This window comes from Octopus bimaculoides, chromosome 11, assembly GCF_046866305.1.
Source record: "Octopus bimaculoides isolate indiv1 chromosome 11, ASM4686630v1, whole genome shotgun sequence".
Classification (NCBI taxonomy): domain Eukaryota; kingdom Metazoa; phylum Mollusca; class Cephalopoda; order Octopoda; family Octopodidae; genus Octopus; species Octopus bimaculoides.
This window is the reverse complement of record NC_142938.1, coordinates 42,954,165-42,972,757: the sequence shown is the minus strand read 5'-3', so window position 1 is coordinate 42,972,757 and position 18,593 is coordinate 42,954,165. Positions and strand designations below refer to the sequence as shown.

Here is an 18,593-nt window from a genome sequence, read left to right as displayed (position 1 = left end):
ATGAAGGCTGGAGAGTACATCAGCCGAAACATGTCAAAAACAAACAAGATGAGGACAAATATCCATCAAATGTAAATAATGTACATAATTCCACATCTCTCAAATATAGAACTGAATTCATTTTTTACACATCTGTGATAAAGGAAGTATCATTAGATTGGTTCACAGCATTGAGAAACTATATCATTACTGCATGTAAGAGCGTCTGATCTTAAGTTTAAGTGAAAAAGAAAAGCAAGCGATAGCAGTCATGAGCTAAAAATCTGAATTTTATTAACAATAAGATGAAGAAATCAATACTTTGCATCTGGCTCTCCCTACCAACTATCCCCACTTATAACTGTAAGTGAAGGAACCTTATGCACATTCAGCATGCACTATAAATACATCTTTACACAACAATATTTATTTTACAGTTAACCCTTTAGATAACAACTCACCTGAGACTGTCCCCTAGCTCTATAATACAAACTTCCTGTATTAAAGTGATCTAAATTAAAATCTTCCATCAAAATTTATATTCTTAAACACCAGCTTAATAAGAACAAAGTTATGTAACAAAGTTCTTCATTATTTTCAAAATTAATTGAAATAAAGGCACCATATTTCAATAGAAATATGGTAAGAAACGAATTGATATATACAGTATACACATGGTTTACTTTTAAAGTAAATGATAATTTAATTTACATTATCATAATATATTCACAGCTCTTTCTTGTTGTCATTTCATTTCCCTTGTAACTCCAAACCATATGCATCTCAGTTTTAGAGCATGTATACTGTATTCTGTGTGTTGTCAGTGACAGGAAGGGAATTTGTCCATAAAATACTACCTCAGAAAAGTTGTCTGATCCATGCTAGCATGGAAAGTGGACATAAAATGCTGATGATGAATGATGATTTCCTTATGATCCCTTATTCTGTTTATGTTAAGTAACCTTAGGTCAGCTCCAATCAAACAGGCCAACAACATGTAAATAGACATATGTAATCATCAACATTACTAGCATTATCATCTCTTAATGTACTTCTACCATGCTAGCATGAGCTGGATAGCTCAACAGGGTCCAGTGGGTCTGAAGATTGTATCATGTTGCAATCTCTACTTACGCATAGTTTCTACAGTTGAATGCCTTTCCTAACATCAACCACTTTACATTTACTTTTAAGATGACAGGGTAAAACTAGGAGATTTGGCTACTATTTCTAACAGGAGAAATGATTGTGTAGAGGCTCCTTCACTGGCTCACCCTGGCTTCTGTTATTAGCCAAAATGACTGACTGGGAAATCTACATGAAAGACATTACTGTTTGTACTGTGTGTTAATAGTTTCATTGTAATAACAACCAAATATTGATACAAGAAGCATTGAAGTGTTTAGTACATTAAACCAAATAATCTGCCAGTCACTTAGAGGATAAAAGAGGGAGGGACAACAGACAATTGCTACTCTATAAATTGCAAACATTCTATAAACAAACATTTTACTATGCTACTTTACATGTTTTAATGTAACCCAAAATAAATATCACAAAATGTGTATTGAGTTTATAGTTTCAAATTTTGACTTTCAATAACAGTAACTATGACAACTATAACAGCCTGCTTAGTTAATTCCATTTCTTGTGGAGTTACCATGTTAATAACACTCGTGTTCTTGGGCAAGACACTTTACTTCATGTTGCTCCAGTTCATTCAGCTGGCAAAAATGAGCTGTACCTGTATTTCAAAGGACCAGCCTTGTCACATTCTGTGTCATGCAGGATATCCTGAGAACTAAGCCACTTGCACATAAATTCCTTGAGCAAGTTGTTCCATTGATCAGATCAACTGGAACCCTAGTTGTAACCAGCAGAGTGCCAGAGAGTCACCTTGTCAATGGGAATGGCAGGGTAAAACTAGGAGATTTGGCTATTGTTTCTAACAGGAGACATGATTGTGTAAAGGCTCCTTCACTGGCTCACCTTGTCTTCTGTTATTAGTCAAAATGACTTCAAGTTAAAATATATACCATGAAGAATGGTGCTACATAGAGCTAAAGAGACAAATACAATGAATATTTCATGACTATTTTTACATGCAATGTTGAGCTCAAAGCTTCCATTGGGCATGCACATGCATAAAAGATGTGTTGCTATACTAACACCTATAACCACAATCTAGAATACATAGGAGGGGTTTACTCATTGTCTTCTCAAAGTTCATTGAGGAATTTGTAAACTTGTAAGAAAAAATACTCGTCACATACTACCACTGTAAACTTGTAAAAATAACACTTGTCACTGTAAACATGTAAAAAAGAAAAAAACACTTGTCAGATAATACCAAAGTTTGTTTTCCATTGGGGATTATTTACAGCTTTCTCAAGGATATTATTAATAAAAGTATGAGTAGTTCCAATTATAAATAAAGCACAAGTTATAGACTCAGTTTGTTGCATTTATTTTTTTCTGTATTTTCTTGAAAAATGTTCTCAGAATTATATTTATTTTATGATAGTCTTGATATGATATTTGTTCAACTTTTAGTCATAAAAATCCATTTTAATCCTTTTGATACTAACCTACTCGGACCAACTTTGATTCTATGATGCCAACTTCCTGCTTTAAAGCAATTTAAATTAAAATCTTCCATCAAAATTTCATATTAATTTGTTTTAAACACCAGCTTATTAGTGACAAAGTTATTATTTAAATTTCTTCATAATTTTCAAAATTAATGGAAACAAAAGCAGTGTGTTTCAATGGAAATATGGTAACAAAAGAGTCAAGCTAAAATAGCCCAGATCCAAGAACAAGTGAAATATCAATATTGATTTCAAAAGAAATAAAAAATTTCTTTTATGTATAAATTGATCTGAAAATATTGGTTTTAAAGTTTGGCACAAGGCCAGCAGGTTTGGGAGAGGGGCTAAGTTGATTAAATTGACCAAGTATTCATATGTTTCTTATTTCATTGACCCCAAAAGGATGAAAGGCAAAGTCAACCTCAGCAGAATTTGGACTTGGAACATGAAGACAAAGAAGCACTGCTAAGCATTTTGCCTGGCATGCTAAAGATTCTGCCAGCTTGCCACCTTAAATGTATCTCATAATATTAAAAGTTATCTCATGTTTTCACTCACCAAATATATATGACACATTTTGAGGATTACGTTTTTCCAGTTGAAGCAAATGTTCGTGTTGCTTTTCAATACTTATCTTCATCTCATTTTCATCAACATCACCTGAAAGAACATTCTTAACTTATACCAGATAGACATGTTTACAATAAATCTGTCTTCAAGAGATTGTTGAATAATATCTTACTTCAGGTTTTCAGAAAAATAGAACATCAAAATTATCTATTTAAATATATGGTATTTAAATATATGGTATATAAGAAACTCAACTCACCAGAACAAGAGTCTATGATTTACATTTTATGAGATTCTTGTTGTCCTTAAGCTTTGTGTTGCCATTGGAAATGTATAAAACACAGGTATGGCTGTGTAGTTAATGACTTTACTTCCCAACCACTTGTGAACTACTGAATTTCATAGAAATTGTACCCCACCTCTGCCCACTAGATATTGCTGTTTTCATGTGAAAGCAAAAGATAATGATAATGTCTAGATACCAATTTAAAAAGAAAACATTTTCAATAATACTTAGCAGGTAATAGAGTAGTGTCATCACTATCACCATCAATTTAATGTTCACCATTACATGCTTACATGGATCAGACAGAATTTGTTGAGGCAGATTTTCTACAGCTGGATGCTTTTTCTGTTAGCAACCTTCACTTGTTTCTAAGCTTGGTAATATTTCCCTATGACAGAACATGTGTTTTATGGAAGATTGGAAAAGAGGATCACTACTTTTCCTGACAGTGACGTTTGCTTATAACTATCACATGATGTCAAGACAAGGAGGCACAAACATTCCTACACACACACACACGTACATGCACACAACACACAATACATGCATTGTGTGCATATATATATATATATATATATATATATATATATATATATATATATAGGCACAGGAGTAGCTGCGTGGTAAGTAGCTTGCTTACCAACCACATGGTTCCGGGTTCATTCCCACTGCATGGCACCTTGGGCAAGTGTCTTCTACTATAGCCACTAAAGCCTTGTGAGTGGATTTGGTAGACAGAAACTGAAAGAAGCCCGTCGTATATATGTATATATATATATATATGTGTGTGTATATGTTTGTGTCTGTGTTTGTCCCCCAACATCGCTTGACAACCGATGCTGGTGTGTTTACGTCCCCGTAACTTAGCGGTTCGGCAAAAGAGATCGATAGAATAAGTACTAGGCTTCCTAAGAATAAGTCCTGGGGTTGATTTGCTCAACTAAAAGGCGGTGCTCCAGCATGGCCGCAGTCAAATGACTGAAACAAGTAAAAGGATAAAAGAGTAAAGAGTATATATATAAGTCAGTAAATGGTGGGGTTGTGTTAACCGCACGTGGAGAAATAATAGGAAAAGAAAAAATTAAAAAAAATAATAATAATAATAAGGCAGAATGTTAAACTAAAAGCATATTTTAATATAGATGTGTATAAGGAGGATTAAAAAGGATTTCTAACCAGCTTTCATTGCAGGCATGGATGTATGGTAAGAAGTTTGCTTCCCAACCATATGGTGCTGGGTTCAGTCCCACTGTGTACCACCATGAACAAGTGTCTTCTGCTATAGCCTCAGGTCAACTAAAGCCTTATGAGTGAATTTGGTAGACATAAACTGAAAGAGGCCTGTCAAATTTATATATATATATATATATATATATATATATATATATATATATATACAGTGTGTGTGTGTGTCTTTGCATCTATGTCTGTCTCCAACACCACACAATACTGGTGTGTTTATGTCCCTGTAACCAGCAGTTTGGCAAAAAAAGACTGACAAAAAATACCAGGCTTCAAAATAAGCACTGGGGTCAATTGGTTCAACTATAATTCTCCAACACAGTGCTCCAGCATGGCTGCAGTCTAATGACTGAAAAAAGTAAAAGAAAAGAATATTATGGGTTTTTTTTTATCCAATCAACCAAATACACTCACAAGGTTTTTATCAGCTCAGTGCTTTAGCAGAAGATACTTGCCCAAGATACCATCCAGTGGGAATTTCTTCAATCAAAACATATTGTACTTTCAACTTAGAACTTCATAGAGACTTCAATGAAACTCCATAATACTCTACTCATAAATAAACATTAAATCAAGGAAAAACTCACATTTAGCACCACGTGTCTTATCAAATTTTGTGCGAGCCATCATTTTTTCTTTGTTGTCCCACAAAAGGAACTCAACCTTGTAATCATACAGTTGTAACAAGACGTTATCAGAAATTTTCATTGTGACCCTGTTAAAAAATTAACAGCAAAAATATTTTATAAATTAATGAGAATTCATAAATCTTTAACATCTATTCTTAGATACAAATCCACATAAAGCTACTAAAATGTACTCTAATACCAGTAAAATATATTCCAATACTAGTGAGCATACTTTAGTACTTATATATTGTACTCTAGCACATTTTATTAAAAAGATACTATAGTACATTTTATTAGTTCTATTTAACTAATCGAATTCATCGTTTTACATCTGCTTTCTATGCTGGCATGGGTTGGACAGATCATCATGATCTGAGTTGCCTCCCATTGCTAGCTACAAGCTCCCAAAGCCAGAACGCCCTTATGTGTCATTTGGCCTAGTTTTTATGGCTGGACATTCTTCCTGATGCCAACCACACTACAGAGAGTATTGAATGCTTTTTCTCATCACATCAACACTGGAGAACTTAACTAGTCATTGATGAGACAGGACTAGATTAACCTCAAAACCCTACACTTTCTCTGTACATTTAGCCAACCTCTAGTAGATGTGGAAGGGTGCCATTTACACAGGGAATGTAAATTTGGAAAGGAAAAAAATGATGATAAACAGGCCATACAATAAACATTAAGCATCCTATTTATTGCTACTATGTAATGTTTTTTAATCTCCGATGGCTTCAGTTTCATGCAATGATTCAAAAGATTGGTTACACTGAAATGTCAATGAAACTGGGTTCTTTTTCCAAGCCTATGTAAGTATTTTGAGTTCAACCCTATAAGCTGAAAAAAACACTTCTCAGTTATATTGGGACCTATGCTGACAGTAATAATCTTATCTATATACATTCAGAAGGTACATAGTTACACAAAGATGGAGTGGATCCCTCAAAGTTAGATTTTGTTTCAAGACAACTCCATACTAGACACAGGCATGGCTGTATGGTAAGAAGCTTGCTTCCCAACGAAATGGTTCTGGATCCAGTCCCACTGCATGGCACCTTGAGCAAGTGTCTTCTTCTGTAGCCTCAGGCTGACCAAAGCCTTGTGAGTGGACTTGATAGATGAAAACTGAAAAAAGCCTGTCAAACGCACACACACACACACACATATATGTATGTACATGTATGTATGTATGTATATATATATATATATATATATATATATATATATATATATATATATATATATATATATATATATATATGTATATATTTGTACAGTGGAGGGAAATAAATATTTGCACATGTCAAAATTCTTTATTTATTTAATTTCTAATGAACATAAATGGGATATACCAATACTATATTTGCATACACATGCATAAACTAAGAATATGCAAAAGAAACTAATAAATTATAGTAACTAATGAATTTATATACAATTACAAATATTTAGGGGTGAAAAAAGTATTTGTACAGAATAAATTTATGAGTTTCTATGCCACAAAATACTGTTAAAATAATTTTTTTTTTTACTAGAACTTTCTTGTTTGTTCTAATAATCATGTCAGTAGTCATTTTAAAGTGCCAAAATGCTAGCTTCTTCATTCAGCACTGAGACAACATAAAGTAGTGTTGTAATAATGGCAAAAAGTAAAGAACTCGCAAATTCAGTGAAAAGCTTAATTATTGAACAGTGGAAAGCAGGTAAAAGTTACAGGAAAATATCAGAGACCCTTTGTATTACATTTTCTACCATATCTTCATTTATTCAAAGATATAAAAAATCGGGAACTGTTGAAAATAGAATAAGATCAGGTGCACCACACAAGATTTCCACTAGATCTTTAAGAAAAATGAAGCGAAGAATCGAAAAAAACGCAATGATTACCAGAAAGGAGTTGCAAGAAGATTTGTTAGCTTCAGGGACTAGTGTTACACTACGAACAATCAGCAATGAACTTCATAGGAATGAACTGAAGTCACATTCTCCTAGAAAAACTCCGCTGTTGACTAAAAGGCATGGAGATGCCTGTTTAAAATTTGTTTATGAACAAAAAGATAAATCTGATACATTCTGGGAAAATGGCCTATGGACAGACGAGTTGAAAATTGAATTGTTTGGATGAAATTTGCGTAGCCATGTTTGGAGGAAAGATGATACCACCTATTCACCGAAAAACACAATTCCTACTGTAACATTTGGAGGTGGTAACATCATGGTGTGGGGGTGTTTCTCTGCAAATAGCACTGGCAATTTACATGTGATAGATGGTAGAATGAATGCAGTGATGTACCAAAATATTTTGAACAATAATTTATGGGACTCTGTAGAAAAGCTCCAGTTTTGTGAAGGGTGGGTTTTACAACAGGATAACGACCCTAAGCACACGGCGAAGTTTACCAAAAAATGGATTGTCAATCACAATATGAAATTATTAGAATGGCCAAGTTAGTCACCTGACTTGAATCCCATTGAAAATTTGTAGCATTATTTGAAAATTAAAATTCATTCAAGAGCCCCAACGTGCATTCCAGATTTGAAGAAAATTTGTCAAGAAGAATGGGAAAAAATTCCTTAAGAAACATGCGAGCCATTGATTAAGAACTACAAGAAGAGATTGGTTGAAGTGGAACTGAATAATGGTTATGCTACGAAGTATTAAATCAGAATTATCAGTTATTTGTTCTGTACGAATACTTTCTTCACCCCTAAATATTTATAATTGCATATAAATTCATTAGTTACTATAATTTATTAGTTTCTTTTGCATATTCTTAGTTTATGTATGTGTATGCAAATATAGTATTGGTATATCCCATTTATGTTCATTAGAAATTAAATAAATAAAGAATTTTGACATGTACGAATATTTATTTCCTCTCACTGTATATATCTGTGTGTGTCTTTGTGTCTGTATTTGTCCCCCACTGCCACTTGACAACTGGTGTTGGTGTGTTTATGTCCCCATAACTTAGCAGTTTGGTAAAAGAGACCAATATAGAATACCAGGTTTTAAAAAAAGAGTCCTGAGGTCAATTTGTTCAACTTAAATCCTTCAAGGCAGTGCCCTAGCATGGCTGTGGTCAAATGATTGAAAACAAATAAAAGATAAAAGATAAAAGATATACAATACCAACAATAAGACGTAAACTACCAGTCATTTTGACAGCACATCAGTACTTTATCAACTCATTTAGTTGTGGCAAATGCAGTTGCTTGCCTTAATATGCTTTACCTAGACAATGCATGATAGGATTCGGTGATTCTCTCCCACTGTTTACATTGTAATGTAATCATGCCGAGCATTTTAAGCATTATCATAAACAGCTCAAATATATACTCATTGTCAAGTATATTACAGTGTTTTTACAGTCACTTTCTTTAATCAATGTCTTTATCATTTTAATGTCTGATCCATGCAAACACGGAAAGCATAGGACAGAAAGAATTCATTGAGGCAGATTTTCTATGGCCTGATGTCCTTCCTGTAACCAACCCTTACTTGTTTACAATCATCACATGATTCAAGACTAGGACACACACACACACACACGCACGCACACACACACACACACACACACACACACATGCATACATATGATTGGCTACTTTAGTTTCTGCCTATCAAATCCACTCACAAAGCTTTGGTCAACTCAGGGCTATAGTAGAAGACACTAGCTCGAGGTGCTATACAGTGAAACTGAACCCAAAAACCATGTCGTTGGGAAGCAAACTTCTTAAGCACACAGCTATGCCTGCACACATATATGTTACAGCATATTTATGTCACTAAGGTAGCAAGCTGACAGATTCATTAGCACACCGGGCAAAATGCTTAGCAGTATTTCGTCTACCATTATGTTCTGAGTTCAAATTCCACCAAGGTCTCATCCTTTCAGGGTTGATTAGATAAACACTAGTTACACACTGGTGTCAATGTAATCAACTTAATACATTTGTCTGTCTTTGTTTGTCCCTTCTATATTTAACCCTACTATGAGCAATAAAGAAATAAATATATTTATGTCACTAAGGCAGCAAGCTGGCAGAAACGTTAGCATGCCAGGTGAAAAGCTTAGTGGTAATTCGCCTGTCTTTACGAGTTCAAATTCCGCTGAGGTCGGCTTTGCCTTTCATCCTTTCGGAGTCGATAAATTAAGTACCAGTTGTGTACTGGGGATCGATCCAATCGACTAGCCCCCTCCTCAAAAATTTCAGGTCTTGTGCCTAGAGTAGAAAAGAATATATTTATGTCACTCCATTTATCCATGAAGCACCTTAATCTATAAAGTAGGCAAGAGGATGTGTAAAGGCACTCAATTCTTTTAGCTGTAAGGGTACCAGTGACACAAGGAAAATATTTAGCAATGGTTGTCGGTAGACTGTGGTTCCAGAGACACACCTGCCAAAACTGAATATTGGTTTCAAATTTTGGCACATGGTCAGCAGTTTCAGGGAAGGGGCTAAGTTGGTTACATCAACCTCAGTACTCAACTGGTACTTATTTCATTGACTCTGAAAGGATAAAAGCAAAGTTGACCTTAGTGGAATTTGAACTCAAAATGTAATGACAGATAAAAATTCCATGAAGCATTTTGCCCAGCATGCTAAGAATTCTGCCAACTTGCCATGTTGCCAAAAACAAATATTTTTTTCTACTCTAGGCACAAGGCCCGAAATTTTGGGGGAGAGGGCCAGTCGATTAAATTCACTCCAGTATGCAATTGGTACTTAATTTACCGACCCTGAAAGGATGAAAGGCAAAGTCAACCTCAGCGGAATTTGAACTCAGAACGTAAAGCCGAAACCAAATATTATAAATAAATAAACTACTAATAACACAAATTATTTTACTTACTTATGATCCCATGAAATCCAAGCAACATTGTTCAAATAATAAAACTTACAGGTTTTCACATCTGTCTTGTCAACGTAGATACGAGCAAAAGTTTCATAGATAACAACATCAACCTGTGAAACGTCACTGCTGAGTGGAACAAGTTTGAACTCCAAATGATAGAATCCTAATGGTTTTGTCATTTCTAGTTTTGGTGAGGTCTTCTTCGATTGTGGTTCAGGTGGGTTAACTGTTGTACATGGAAACACAACTTTATTATTGAATATTTTTCACAGAGGTTTTTGTGCAAACATGTGAATGAATGTATTTGTGCAAGTGGGAAGTGTATGTGTAGTGTGTGTGTGTCTAAATGTGTACATGTGAATGTGTATGTAAATGAATGTGTGTGTACATGTGTGTATTTGTGTATGTGTATATATGTGTGTGTGTATACATGTGTGTATATGTTTATGAGGTATGTATGTGTTAGTATATGTGCTGTTTTCTAATGCAGTGGATCCTAGAGTAAGTTCTTTTATTTAGTTGTGTTTGTGTTTCATCTGGGTTTTTTGCTTCTTTTTGGTTTTTTGTTTGTTTGTTTCTTTTGGTGAAGGTTCTGTTTTGAGCTTTAGTTTTTGTTTACAGTATGTATTTCTCACTGAATTTACTTGCTAATACTCACATATGAATGTATGAATGTGCATGCTAATGTGCTATGATTATTCACAAAATGGGAATATGTGTGTATGTATTGTGTATGTCGAGGGAGATACACTGGAACAGCCACTCTAACTTATGGGGCTTGCACTTGCAAATAGCCATGTCTGCTCTGACAGTGGTGAGCAGAGATTTGGTCCCGGGGCTGAGAATGCCAGAGGTCTCCACTGCCACAGGCTCAACTAGTGGAATAGAATCTGTTCTGTGATAACATTTAAAATATAATGTAATATAGCTATTTCAATGGACTCTAAAACAAAATGCAAATGGTTCTGGTAACTCCATGAGGCCACAAAGAGTTCGTGCTTAGATCCAGTGTCTCAATGTTAAATGGATGAGAGATAAATCTCCTGATAAGATAGTAGTCTTTTGCATGTAACATTCTAAGACTGGGTATACATTTCAATTGTTTGGTATACTAGTGTTTGCAGTACACTGCTTAAATACCCAACAAAAAGACCTATAGTGGACTGGAGCTTAAGAGTTAAGAAGCTAGTAATTCTAAACCAGCAAGGGGGCATCTACATGGATGCCCAGCCTGCTGAATTTCTCTTGAATCAAATCTTACCATCATAAACATGGGTGGACACACTAAGTAACATAATGCCAGATGCCACTATAAAGATGTGGTGATCATAATTGAAATGCTTTTGCTCATAGTTCTGCTGAGACCTAAACAAGAGCAATACATGTTTTAATAGATTATCATCATCATTTAATGTTCATCTTCCATGTTGGCATTGGTTGGACAGTTCAATCTGAGTACTGTGTCAGGCTCCAATAACTATTTTGGCTTGGTTCTACAGCTGGATGCCCTTCCTAATGCCAACCACTTACTGAGTGTATTGGGTGCTTTTTTTTTTGTGGCACCAGCACTTAAGTCACCAAGTAACTCGCAAAACAAGTGCCCTTGAGTAAATGGAGGTTTTAATAAAAAGTGAGGTGGCTTTATGCTAGATGTTGAGTGGCTAAAATATGATAGAGGGACAGGAACATATCTCTTGCTGCAGAGAAGATACATGGTTACCCTGCATTATATAAGAGTGGGTGAGAGTAACTGGAAAGAGAGAGAAAGACAGTGGTGACAAAGTATCCGTTCTTGTACTCTCATGATACATGAAAGGAAGAAGTGAGAATAGGAACAAAGGATCGGGAAGGGTAGGAGAGTAAATTTGCAAGGTCATGAGAGGAGAGTGACAGATGGTTAGTGATGGGGTTAGAGGTGAATCTATCTCATCCAATCTATTAGGTAACCATTTATCAAATAAATTGGTCTCTGTGTGATTTTGTAAAATTTCAAATAAAATATTCTAGCATTGAATCCAGTGAGTTGTTTGAGCTTCAGAAAACTGAGTATTTAGCATGTTGTAAAATAAGTCACAGAAAAAAAAGAATTAAAAAACAGACAAAAACACTTACAAGAAGCCATGCCAAGGGATATACACACAGTGAAATTAACTCTTTTGCGGCTTAGAGTTCCATTAAATGTCACATCATTGCTTAAATTCTCTACAAGCATATTATCTTCAGCAACAGTGGTATCTAGAGTTATGGAAATGTCATCTGCAGATTCAAACAGCTCATCCTCATCTTGACCATATTCTTCTAATGAGACCCGTTCCATTGTGTAAAGACTTTCTGGAATGTTTTTAGTTCTCTTATTCTCCTTAATGACTTCAGTTGAAATATCTGCAAATTGGAATATAGTCAAGAAATTATACCTTAGTTATATGAAGGTTACACTGTCATTAACTCGCCGGAGATATATATTTGAATATTGTCCGGGTTTATTGCATCTTTCTCTGTTTATACTTCCTTATATGTATTTATATATGAGAGAGAGAGAGAGACAGAGAGATGCATATATTACTTACATATACTTCAGTTTTCATCTCCTAATGAAATGATTTCTAACCACACAGCTTGACTAAGTGATAAGAAGCTTGCTTCCCAACTACACGGTTCCAGGTTCAGTTCCACCACATGCACCATGCATGAGCATCTTTTACTATAGCCCTGGTCTTCCCAAAGCCTTGTGAGTGGATTTGGTAGACAGAAACTGAAAGAAGCCTGTTGTATATTTGTGTGTGTTGTGTTTACATCCCAGTAACTTAGTGGTTTAGCAAAAGAGACTGATAGAATAAGTATCAGGTTTAACAAAATTAAGTACTCGGGTTGATTCATTTGACTGAAAATTCTTCAAGGTGGTGCCCCAGCATGACCGCAGTCTAATAACGAAAATATATATATATATATATATATATATATATATATATATGTCATCCTTTAGCATCTGCTTTCCATGCTGGCATGGGCTAGGTGGTTTGACTGGAGCTGCTAAGCCAGAGAACTGTACCAGGTTCCAGTCTGATTTGGATTAGCTTCTATGGCTGAACGCCCTTCCTAATGCCAACCACTCCAAGAGTGTAGTGGATGCCTTCTACATGTCATTAGCACACGTGCTTTTTATGTGTCACCGTCACCAGCCATGACTATGATTTCACTTGGCTTGATGAGTCTTCTCAAGCACAGCAAATCACAAAAGGTCTCGATCACTTGTTATCACCTGTGTAAGACCCAACATTTGAAGATCGTGCTTCACCACCTTGTTCCATATCTTCCTGGGTCTACCTCTTCCACAGATACCCTCTACAGTTAAAGATCAGCACTTCTTTATGCAACTGTCGTCTATATACATCATATGACCATAACAGCACAGTCTTCTCTCTTGTACATCACATCTGATGCCCCTTATGGCCAACTTTTCTTTCAAGATACTTACGACATACACTGACATTGCACATCCAGTGAGATATACTAGCTTCATTTCAAGCCATCACATATCCTCTGCAGTCACAGCCTATGTTTCACTGCTGTGTAGCATGGCTGTTTGCACACAGGTATCATACAATCTGCCTTTTATTCTGAGGGAGAGGCCCTTTGTTACCAACAAAGGTAGCTCTCTGAACTTTGCCCAGCCTATTCTTATATAGATATATATATTTATATATCCAAAATTTTAAATTTTTTCCCTGAAGACGTGTAAGGCAATTTATATGTTTGACTTAAATTTGACAGTTAAATATAGCCTTATACAGAAATGTTGACATAGGAATAAATTTCAATAATAATGGATATTAGCGTCAAAACTCTCTTTTAAATTTAAAACTTTGGATATATAACCAAGGAGAACGATCCTTAAGGAGTCTACTTTAGACTTTTTTGCGGTGAAATCTCTTGCTATATTGGTAACGATTACATGTTTTTCTCATCATCAATACATTGTGGAGACATCATCATATGAACATATATATTTATATAGATATTAATGTTGCTATTAGATGAAGATTTTAGCTCTCATTTCTAGTAGGTAGATGTATGCATACGTCCTTATGATTGATATATATATATATAATATGTATGTATGCATGTATGTATGTATACACACACACACACACACACGTGTCCAAAACAAACAAGTTCTCACTATAAATTTACTTATTTGGTTGCTAAGCCATTAAGGAATGTTATTGCACTCCACCCTGACATTCTCTACCCCACCAACAGACACACCACACCAACATTCACACTCACACTCACTTGATCTAATGAATGTAGTTTACATGCAGTTTCAGAAGTATAATCAACAACATACCTGTAAATATACTATCAAAATATTATAAATGAATATACAATATAAAACACCCGTAAGGAATATTAACCTCAGAACACATAGAAGTATATACGTATATGGAATACATATTTTATTTTATTCACTCTCAGACTTACTTTTGGGTACTTATTCTAAGTGGCCAGACATAGCTTCTTCTGAACTTTTGACATCCTCGGAATATATAAGCATATATGTATATATATTTTCACTTTTTCGAGATCAGTGAATTTTCGTCACTGGAAAAAGTATATATGTATTTGCATTGGGACCCCTTCGCATCGAAGATCGGTAATTGTCGTACGCTGACGAAGGGTAAATACCCAGAAACTCAAGTCCATGCGTATCACATAAGATCAAGATGGGAAGGATGACTTCTCTTTGCAAATACCAACAGGACACAGATGTGTGTCAATAGCCAGCTGGAAGAGATGTTCTCCTGGGGCTAAAAGCAATAGTAACATTCACCCTTAGGGTTTAGCCGCATTTAAGTGGCAAATATACTTCACGTTATATATATATATATATATATATATATATACATATATATACATATATATACATACATGTACAATGATCTTTCAGTTTCCATTGACCAAATTCACTGATGGAGCTTTGGATGGCCCAGGGTTATAGCAGAAGACACTTGACCAACGTGTCGTACATATAGTGGATAGAACTCAAAATCATGTAAACATTCAAACATCAATGTATCTGTTTATCGCACGCACACACACACATACATATGCATAGATAGATAGATAGATAGATAGATAGATAGATAGATAGATAATGTACATACATATGCACCTACATAAATACATACATACACAAATACATACACCATACACACTTTAATATATATATACATCTATGGGGTGCGAAGTTTGCTTCCCAACTACATAGTTTCAGATTCAGTCCTACAAAGTGGCACTTTAGGGAAGTACCTTCTACTATTGCCCCAGGATGACCAAAACCTTGGAAGTGGATTTGGTTGACAGAAACTGAAAGTAGTTTGTTGTATCATCATCATCATCACCATTATCAAAAGAGAAAAGATTACGTCATATGTTGTTTTATTTTTGCCTGCTTCAGTCATAAGACTGTGGCCATCTTGGAGTACTGCTTTGAAGATTATTAGTTGAATGTATTGCCCCCAGTACTTATTTTTTAAAGCTTGGTGCTTATTCTATTGGTCTCTTTTGCCTAACCACTAAGTTATGGGGGACATAAACACTTCAGAACTGATTTTCAAGTGGTGCAGGGGGTGTGGCAAACACAGACACAAAGCCACACAATGACGTGGCTTGTGTGTTTTCTGTACTCTGTTTATCATTTTGTCCACGTCTTTTTGCAACGTCCTGTACCCAGATATGCATCTATATATACATGTAGATGTAGGTATGTACATACATGTACGTATATATGCATATACTCATTTATTATTTGTATTATATGTATATATATATATATATATATATATATATATATATATATATATATATATATATATATATATATATATATATATATATATATGTATATATGACGGGCTTCTTTCAGTTTCTGTCTACCAAATCCACTCACAAGGTTTTGGTTAGCCCAAGGTACCATGCAGTGAGACTGAACCTCAAACCATGTGGTTGGGAAGCAAGCTTCTTACCACACAGTCATGCCTGCCCCTACATACATATAAAACTAATCAACAATTGAAATGAATATTTGTGCTTTCCATCTGAGTTATTGAATCAGGCATGGCCAAGGCCAAACACACACTAATTTTGATAGAATTATTGGGCTTTGTAGTCTTGTTAAATTAATCTTAAAAAGCTTCGATAGGTTTGAATTTGTCAAAAGATTTTTCTGCTGGTGCTACCTGCAGCTGTAACTGTCAACAATATTCTCAAATTAACACACTCATTTGACTCATAAGGTCAGTTTTCCAGATTCCGTCATGTATATATTCACCCTTGTACAGGTTGCCAACCTGTCCTAAGAATACTCATATTTGTCAGCTGAGTGGACTGGAGCAACATGAAATGAAGTGTTTTGCTTAAGAAACACATCACCTGGTCCCAGTCCAGAAATTGGAACCACAATCTTGCAATCCTGTGTTCTAACACTCTAACCACTAAACCACATGCCATATGCCACAATCATTTGGAAATATCTCGAAAAAATTTTATTGTTAGTTATGGATAAAATCTGTCTAATTTTTATGAGACTCCTTGTATTTGTAGTATTATATCAAAAGGTCTAATTTAGTTTTTCACCCTACACCATTGTCATAATGTAACTCTTGGTCCATTCAGTAAAAAAAAATTGATTGAGGAACATTCTTGTGGTATTCTCTATAGTGTTTCGAGGAATTAATAGCTGGTCCATTAAATATATTTGAATTGAGAGATTCTGGATCATCATCATCATCATCGTTTAACGTCCACTTTCCATGCTAGCATGGGTTGGACGATTTAACTGAGGACTGGTGAACCAGATGGCTACACCAGGTTCCAATCTGATTTGGCAGAGTTTCTACAGCTGGATGCCCTTCCTAAATAGAAATAAATCAGTGGTATTTTAAAGGGATCGAATTGTTGCCTATTTAATAGCAGTTAATAGAGCTGTAAATAATTTTATTGTTGTTGATATTGTATGTATGTATGTATGTATGTATCTATGTACATTCATAGATACATGTACATTCATACAATGTATGTATACACATATAAATACATACGTGTGTGTGTGTGTTTGTAGAAACAAAGTACACCTCTTTTGCTGAAAATAAAGATTCGTATAGTGAAAAATTCCCATTTTTAATAAATAAACTGTTACTTAAAAAAAAAACCCACTTAAATTATGCAAAAATATAGTTATCCAAATTATTCAAGTACGTATATCAACATGTGTTGTCGACTTTGATTTGTTTTTTGTCAGCCGTTCTTTAAGTTATTTTAGTTCCCAAACTGATAACGAAATTGTCAATTTAGGCATTAACAAAATTTAAGTTTTCAAATATTCAAGGGCATTGGAAACAACACGTTCCATTAGGTGTCGTTTCCTTATGTAGTGTGCGTGTGTGTGTGCAAATATACTCTCGCATACACACAAATGTATATGTAGCTGTGCGTGGTGTGTGCTTGTGTGAATATTTGCGTGTATTTGTCCATATATGTGTATGTGTGCGCGCGTACGTGTGTGCGTGTGTGTGTGGGTATTATCAACACAACTAAAACAAAACCTCATTCAACACTCCTGTTTACGTATTATAAATACCTTCTATCCAGCAGTGGACAATCAGTATAAGCGAAGGAAAAATCACAGCGACTACAAGACTCGATCTATTTGTGCAAATATTTAGTTTCAATGGAAAGAATAACTATTTTACTTGGAACGTATCAATCTGTTTCGCAATAAGTATTTTGATGAAAAAACAGCACAAGGGAAATAACTGTTGTTCAGTCGCTATAGCAACAACGACGCCATTGAAGGTCATTAAGACTTTTATCGCTGGCAATGTGCTTATAAGATCGATCTGTTTGTTCGTTTTGTCAAACCGTTGATTCATTCATTCATTCATTCATTCATTTACTTAAGTTTATTTGTTTGCCAGATTTTCGCACACCGTTGAGATTGACGGTATGGGGTTCTCAACCATTTTTTGTCTCTGGACCCCTTTGATTATTATTTTATTGTGGTGGACCCCAATATCCATTCGATGTTTAAAAACTAGTTTTAAAGAAACTTCTTTCAAAATTCCTATCTTTTTTTTTTTTACACATTAGCTTGTGTAGGTTGAACTATGTAAAATATTAGAGAAAGAAACACAGATATTTCATGCAATACATACAAATACATACTCTCTTTTACTTGTTTCAGTCATTTGACTGCAGCCATGCTGGAGCACCACCTTTAGTCGAGCAAATCGACCCCGGGACTTTGTAAGCCTAGTACTTATTCTATCGGTCTCTTTTGCCGAACTGCTACGTGACGGGGACATAAACACACCAGCATCGTTTGTCAAGCAATGCTAGGGGGACAAACACAGACACACAAACATACACAC

General features: G+C 35.0%; 1 protein-coding gene across 2 annotated transcripts in view; it reads right to left on the bottom strand.

Moving 5' to 3' along the window:
* LOC106878961 (uncharacterized) overlaps positions 1-17,985 on the bottom strand; it is an 82,309-nt gene extending 64,324 nt beyond the window's left edge. Inside the window, exons 1-5 of one of the 2 annotated variants that reach the window (XM_089359871.1) lie at positions 17,804-17,985; positions 12,277-12,546; positions 10,162-10,390; positions 5,256-5,383; positions 3,129-3,230 (exon numbers count right to left, since the gene is read on the bottom strand). In XM_089359871.1, coding sequence (XP_089215997.1) covers positions 3,129-3,230; positions 5,256-5,383; positions 10,162-10,390; positions 12,277-12,481 — 664 coding nt within the window. In that variant the 5' untranslated portion in view covers positions 12,482-12,546; positions 17,804-17,985. The remainder of the gene's footprint in view (positions 1-3,128; positions 3,231-5,255; positions 5,384-10,161; positions 10,391-12,276; positions 12,547-17,803) is intronic. The other variant, XM_089359872.1, reaches the window with a different exon arrangement.
* Between the last annotated feature and the right edge of the window lie 608 nt (positions 17,986-18,593).